General features: G+C 52.2%; 2 protein-coding genes across 2 annotated transcripts; both read left to right on the top strand.

Annotated features, from left to right (window-relative positions):
* Window positions 1–249: 249 nt before the first annotated feature.
* Window positions 250–549, top strand: AYL99_06845 (hypothetical protein; the record flags this gene model as incomplete). The annotated part of the gene is made up of 1 exon (XM_018838354.1): window positions 250–549. The coding sequence occupies one exon, from the start codon at window positions 250–252 to the stop codon at window positions 547–549; it is 300 nt and encodes a 99-aa protein (XP_018692914.1).
* Window positions 550–1,516: 967 nt separating this feature from the next.
* On the top strand, window positions 1,517–7,442 carry AYL99_06844 (hypothetical protein; the record flags this gene model as incomplete). Its single annotated transcript, XM_018838353.1, has 9 exons — window positions 1,517–1,603; window positions 1,636–2,061; window positions 2,131–2,150; window positions 2,223–2,399; window positions 2,530–2,714; window positions 3,730–5,828; window positions 5,858–5,992; window positions 7,071–7,171; window positions 7,235–7,442. The coding sequence occupies 9 exons, from the start codon at window positions 1,517–1,519 to the stop codon at window positions 7,440–7,442; spliced, it is 3,438 nt and encodes a 1,145-aa protein (XP_018692913.1).
* Between the last annotated feature and the right edge of the window lie 242 nt (window positions 7,443–7,684).

Here is a 7,684-nt window from a genome sequence, read left to right as displayed (position 1 = left end):
GGGTATACTCCACGCTGTACGACCATCCTTCCTCCGACCTTGTTTGTGCCCAATATCTCCACGGGTGACGTTGCTATGAGGCTCTGACTCAGCTTAGAAAAACCCCAGATCCTGGACCTGTGCTCGAAACCTGGAGATGCTTTTCCAGCCGATATCTCACTTACCGTCAAGACGTTGACGGACAACACGCGAACAGAATCTCTATATCCCAGAATTCATTGCTCACCCAGCTGCGTACCACCACCAACAATGTCCCGGACCCGTGAGATGACCGTTCGACAAGCACTTCAAATGGCACAGAACAGTTCAACAGGCGAGCTGGATCCCCAGATGCTCGAGATCCTCGAAAATTATCTCGGCGAAGTCTGGAACCGCATTCAGGCTGATCCAGACACTTACGTCATGGACGGACTCGAATTCCCTGTCTTCAATCTCTTTCGAGCACGTTCCGAGTTTCAGAACGAGACTGCAAGGAAGGCAGTGTCGAGATATTGGGACAGCCAAAGGGCCACCAGCAACAGCAATTCCAACTCGGAGCCCCAGAACTAGGTCGAGAAGCGGAAACAGGTCGAGTCGACGCTGTCCGAGAGCTGGTGTAACCCATCACCGTCATCCCTTGGGCCGACAAATGTTCCACTTGGAGTTGGGTGCCAAGCGAAGGCACTAGCAAGCTGGGAAATAAGTATCAAATAATCCTGGCACGAGAGGGGTGTGGCCGGCATCGGATGGGACTTTTCTGGCTTTTGAGATGCTCACGCGAACTGACACCTGTAAACTGGAGCCATGGTCCGACTCTGACGGGAGAAGAGTCAAGGGTGACCACCGTGCCAGGGCATGGGAGAGGGGGCTGTATGATTGGGGATGTCTACTCATAAACGATGGTTCACGTGTTCTCTCTCGCGGAAACCCCTAGGCAGGCACTGCAGGGAGGAGAATGGCTTGCATGGGCCGCAGTCAGCCTTAACATTCGTTTGTCACGATGCCTGGGCTCAGCACACGTTCAATATTAAACGTGCCTCTGTCCCCACGGCACGCTCATCTTGAGAAGCATTCTATCTCTGTTTTGCGGACTGGCATAAAACGATAAGCCATGCATCCTTGTGAACGTTCCCTTATAGTCGGTGACTACGAGGTTACTTCGAGGACGGCAGATACCTGCAGGACAGCAATCATGCTCATACATCCCTTCTCCTCCTGGCTGCTATCGCATCCACACAGTTCGGTGGCCACGAGTTCTGAATAGAAGGAGTCAGGATCGTGCTCGGATACCACCAGAATGACGGGGTATGGACACATTGTTGAGCCACATTCCAATGCTAACATCAGATACTTTCAAAGGGCCGTGCGGCCACAACACCACCCTCATCTACCTCATCGCGGGAGACTTGAATTCTGCTTCATCCCTACAACTAAGTCAAGATGCATACAATGTTGTCCACCATATTTTGGTCCTTGGTTTTAGCACCTGCGACAAATGCAGTGGCCAGGGCAAGCAGACTCGACGACCTGGCACCACATGGGCTGGGAGGACTATTACACGCTTCTGGAAGACGTGACTATTTTCATCGCGATTCTGCAAAGGTTGGGAAGTTCTCTGCACATGGTTGGCATTAGCCTTTACTAACATGTCGACAGCTACACTCGCGCCAATCGTCTCCTCCGATCACGACCGACCCAGACTGCACGCAGTATGACGGATATTTCTATGTCACGCCACGAAACTATACCTGGCAGTTGCAATGTGCCAGCACCTACGATGGCACGATCATCGCTCAAACGACGGACGCCACTGACCTGGGCTCCTGCATCGAAGAGTGTGTCAATTACAACCATCAGAATACTCCCGGTTCCTGCTTGGCAGTCACTTTCAATGGTGCTTATGATACGGCGGACACTGTCTGCACCCAGTTCAGCGATGTGGCTGCGGTTAACATTGCATCTGAAGAAGGAGGTCGGTATACTCAGCACCCTGCACCTATCTCGGTCGAGACCGTGGAACGGCGCCCTAGAGGCACAACTGTGACGTTGTTGTCGTTCTGCTTTGCGAATTTTGATGGAGAGGTTGGTTTAACTCAGGCTGATCGAGAAATACAGGATTCGAGAATTCAGCCCTGTTGATACTTGGTCCAGATGGAGAAATCTTTGCAACAGTGAGTTCCTCCAGAAGAGCATTCACATAATTTCCTGCCCGTCGTATCTCAGACTGACAGTAAATCAGCCAGAACCAGAGCCATCGTTCTCTGGAGAGCCAACCCAAGGACCGACTGTGGTTCCAGTCCCTACCTCGAGCACAACAACCCCAGCTGTGGTCACTACAACAAGCACCCTAGTATTGATATCGAATTCCCCAACCGTGAGCACTTCATATGCTGTGCTCACCACTACAACTACTTCTACTGGTACGGTCTTTGTCACGTCATGCCCCGGGGGGAGTGCTTCGTGCCAGGTTGCCACGAGCTCTCTTTCTTCGACGCGAGGCCTGGGGACCTCGGCGAGTAGTCCTCAAACTACAAGCCTAACTTCCATCAGTATCAGTGACGGGGGCTCCAGACCGGCCACGTCTGTGGCACCTGCGAGCACCACCAGCACAACAGGAGCCTTTACATTTGACTCAGGCCAGACAACACTGACGAATGTTGTGCCCTTCACTGAATACAGGCTCCAGCTCATCGAAGTCTGTGCGGCAACACCAGCGCCATGCTCACAATCCACCAGTACGGCGACTAGTGTAGGGCTCCTCACACAGATATCTTGCTCCCCCAGTCCGTGCGTTGGCGTGGCTGCAGCTACAGGGTTCTTGGTTGATGCTCTTGCGACGGCGACTTGTATTGTTCCTTGATGTGGTGACTTGGAGAGTGGCCTGGTGGGAAGGGTGGTGTTTTTGGCGGTTTCGGGTTCTTTGGCGGCAGAGTGTTTACTTTTTGTACCATGGAGCATGTTACTGAACTCCCCTACGACTGAATTTGTTTGACCAACTATTGGTGAATGCCAGAGATACTGGTGGTACGGCGCAATTAAGGGCATTGTCGGGAGAGAGTTTCGGGGAAATTCTTAGTCATTGGGCCGGCGAGAACAGATCCGGCGAACCGGAACGGACAATGATTGTGCCGAGGATCCGCCGACGAGGTCCACCCCCATCCTTTGTATCTCGTCTTCTCACTGCTTCACTTCTCTCAATCCTCTTTCTGTGAAGCACCCTCTCAAGACATCATGTTTGACTCCCCTAGGCACAGGCCCTGTTGTGGACTGTGCCCTCCTCACAGTTGTGATTCATACGTAAATGAACATTCACGCCATGGACAAATGCCACACCCTAGGGTGCCAAAAATATAACGCGCTATGTGCAGCGCAAGCGGTCCCCCTCCATTGTCTTGATTCCCTTTGTTTCGTGATACACTAATGAGAGAGCGGTAAGTGAACGGTGAGGGACTCCATTGTCTGCCACACCCTCGATATCTGAAATCTCTGCTCCTTTACTTTTCAAAACATGAGGAAACAGTCTACCTATTCTTTCGTCTCGAGATCCTAGACTGTTTGGAATCTTGTAGCCATCTCCCTGCCTGCGATGATGACTTCCTCAACCCTATTCTCGTTGGTATTGACGATCTTCGCCGCCTTCTTCTCGAGGCTGGTGAGGGCAGACACAGCCTGCAATCCTCTGAATGGTCAGTAAACCGGCACCCAGTTGGTGTTGCGCTTGAATTTTCCAACTGACTTCCACCTGTGCAGGCTCGTGCCCTCCGATTCCCGGCTTGGCAACCAGCGAGTATTTTATGGATTTCAGTCAACAGACCACCACTCCTTCAGACTGGATCCTAGCCGACTATGCTACTGTTGGCTACGGGTCTCCTAACGGTGCTAACTTTACTTTTGCAAAGCGATACGACGCCCCGTACATCTGGACTCGCTTCTATGTTCTCTTCGGGCGCATAGAGGTGGTCGTCCAGGCCGCCCCTGGTGCTGGTATCATCACAAGTTCAGTCATGATGTCGGACGACTTAGATGAAATAGACTGGGAGTGGTCGGGAAACAACTTCGCAGGGTCCAGTGGTGCTGTTCAGACCAATTACTTTGGCAAAGGTCAGGTTGGCAATTCTGACCGTGGCTCTCAGCCTGCTGTGAACGATCCTGAACACAACTTCCACACATACGCCTTAGATTGGCAACCAGATAAATTGATCTGGTCCATCGACGGTGTCGCTGTGAGGACATTGAACAACAACGGCGCAACGACTGGGTCATACCAATACCCGCAGACACCGTCCCGGCTACATCTGGGCCTTTGGTGCTCAGGAGACCCGAGTACTCCTTATGGTACTGTGTACTGGGGCGGAGGATACACGAATTTTAGCGCGGCCCCCTTCTCGGCGTACGTGAAGTCCGTCAAAATCACGACCAACAACATGTGTTCAAGCTGGCAATATTCCAGTCCATTCGACGGCACTTATCAGTCTGTGCAATGCACGAATCAAACACTTGCACTTCCTTGTTCTTATACAGTCGTCGCTGGCGATGACGGCTCTTCCATTGCAAAGAACTTGACAGTGAATTTTGATACCCTCCAGGCTGCAAACCCAGGGGTCAACTGGGATCAATTGTTGGTTGGTCAGGTGCTCATAGTACCCGGCGGCACTTGTCCAACGTCGACCACAGCATCAACACCTTCGTCCACGAGTCTTACTTCGACAATGTCTTCGACCACTGCATCTTCCTCAAGTCCACCTGATAATTCGAGCCTCAGCATTTTGACGAGTGCGTCGTCAGCTTACACATCCTCATCTAGCTCATCAACAACATCATCGTCCACAACGACACCGGTACCCTCAACTTCGACTTCCTTGAGCACAACGACATCCTCAGCTGGGTCACCGAGCTATTCAAGCACCGCTCTCTCAGCAAGTGGAGCACCTAGCACAACAACTTCAACCCAGGCCTCCTCGGATCAATTCTCGGCTAACACTGCTACGTCGACCTCAGCTTTGACCACCACAACTTCGACGACCAGCACAAGCTTGGCTTCTATTGTTTCGACCACAACCGGCATAGGTAGCACTACCACGACATCGCCAGCTCCTTCCCAAGCAGCAAATACTTACACGGTGGTTGCAGGCGACTTTGGTTGGGCGATTGCAAGCTCGCTGGGTTGTTCTTGGGATGCCTTGAATGGTGCCAATCCAGGGGTTGATTGGGATAATCTTCAGGTTGGGCAAACTCTGAATATTCCTACTCAGGCTACTGGCTCATCGACACCGACAACCGCATCAAGCTCCGTATCTGCTTCTGGCTCTACTTCCACTGGGTTAAGCGATACATCCGATCCCGATTCTAACTCTAACTCTGACTCTGAGTGTGACTCTGATACCACATGTGGAGGACAGCTCGGCAACCAGCCAAGCAGTCCTCAACCAAATCCAGCAACCTCGACTCTGCTGACAACTACGTGTATTTCCTCACGTTCATCTTGCGCAGCTTCTAGTGCGATCATCGCGTCGGCAACGACCTCAGCCACTCCGAGCGACTCCGACTCAGATCCAGATTCGCTAGCCGCCTCGTCCTCAGCTTCCACCACCGTCAGCGGCGCAGCGGTTTCGACGAGCATTGTGTCAACCGCAGGTACATCTAGTTCGAATGCAGTGAATCCAGTCACAACGCCGCCACCTTCAGCGTCCAAGTTGGTCTGCAACCAAGACAATTGTCTCCGCAATTTGATCGATCCTCGCTACTCATCCGCTATGCGTCGCTTCTGTGCAGGCTACACCACCACAGCATCCAATACCGCCCCTCTGCCGACGTTTTTGGGCGGATGCTCAGCGAATGTCAAGCGGGTGGTTAGTGCCTGTTCCTGTCTAATTACCAGCTTTGGAACGGGGACAGCCACTTCAGGAACTCCGGCAATGACGGGACCACCGTTGCGTGCTGGGAGCCCTTCTTGGAAGCAGACTCCTTCTTGGAAATTAAAGCGGTCGCCTTTGCGTTGGAACAGACCAGCACTGTAAGTTCGGAGGCGGAATTAGTCGACAATTTTCTTCTTCCCAGGAGTCATTTCAGGTGTCTGGAGAGGTCGGGGCGTCAGGGGGCTAGGTGATCAATTGCCTTCAGGAAAATTAGACATTGCCGCCTGGCTCATGTACCGTACACTCCCTTTTGCTTCAATGTATATTACCCCCTTAACTTAATGACATCTTTCGGCTATTCGGAATTAGTATTCCCAGGCCCAATAGGGGTTCACAAGCTCAGTGAGTCGACCACAGTCGCAGCAATGCTGGTGACCGGGCAGGATTGTCGTATGCTTAGACATTGACAGCCGGCATACTCCAGAATGGGATGTTGAGGTTAATAAGTTTCAATTTGATAGCAAAGAGAAAGACTTGTCGAATTCTTCACTCAGTCCTTCTTAGGCGCGAGGCTGAGGGCATTTCGCAAGGCTGGCCAGAATTGGTGGGGTCTTGGCATAAATCTTGGCGCCCACGAAAAATGCGCCTGCTCCTCGCATCTCGATTCGGCCGTCCAATTTTCGAGCACGACTCTCACAAACGTCTCCTTCAACTGTGCACAAGTCTCCCGTACGACATCGTCCTCCCCAACCACGGCGGTTCGATCACTGATCTATTCGCAGAACGTCTTGTCTGATAATCCGCCAAAATGACGAAGGGAACGAGTTCGTTCGGAAAGAGTGAGGAGCCAACCACCCACAACCCCTACCTGGGAGTGCGAAACAATTTAACAACTTGGGATTCTGACGGAAAATCGTGAATAGGACACAACAAGACGCATACTCTGTGCCGGAGGTACGTTCTCTCTGCCAATTTCTCGGTCTAATCTCGTGCTTGCGAGCATTGGAGAGATGGCGATTCGACTTGTGCGCTGACAAGATTCAATTGATGCAGATGTGGTCGTCGAAGCTTGCACATTCAGAAACATACGTGCGCGAACTGCGGAGTACGTCGAAAATCTTTCACCCTATTGTCATCCCATGACATCCTCTCCCCCAAGCGATCCGCGACCGTTTGACTCTGGATGATACAATTACCATATATGCTGGGAACTCGACAACTGACTGTTCGCTGTAGTATCCTGCTGCTAAGACCCGCAAATACGAGTGGAGCGAGAAGGCCAAGAGACGCAAGACCACCGGCACCGGCAGAATGAGGTCTTTGAAGTTGGTCGCCCGGTAAGGACCCCTGCTGTTCCTTTGTGTAGATGGCTTTGTGGAAGTTATGGACCACGATTCAAGGGTTGGAAAGCACGCCGATGAAGGACTACAAAAGAGATGGACCGGCGCTTTCGTGGCTGAGAAACCAGGGCTGGATGAGCGTTGTCTGAAATCTAAGATAAGGACTAACCAGGTTTTCTGTGTACAGGAAGGCGAGCAACGCATTCCGGACCGGCGCGCCCAAGGGTGCTCGTGGGCCCTCAAAGGCATGAACGGACCAACAAGATGATTTGTGAGGGGGCCTCATGATTTCGCATTGAAATGCATTGAAACATGGTTTACCGGAGAGCAAAGCTATGCCGCACCACGGGACGCGCATGGTCTGTGAGGCTGGACGATGGGGAGGCGAAAGGTTCACGACAGAGAGCGTGTCAGCCGCGGACGACGACACCAAGGCTGTCGCAGTCCTTCCTGGTCACATCATATTCATGGGGCGCAATCAGACGTCGGTGGCAGAACGTGGCTCAGATA

This window comes from Fonsecaea erecta (assembly GCF_001651985.1).
Source record: "Fonsecaea erecta strain CBS 125763 chromosome Unknown Scaff5, whole genome shotgun sequence".
Classification (NCBI taxonomy): Eukaryota; Fungi; Ascomycota; class Eurotiomycetes; order Chaetothyriales; family Herpotrichiellaceae; genus Fonsecaea; species Fonsecaea erecta.
This window is presented reverse-complemented; position numbering and strand designations above follow the sequence as displayed.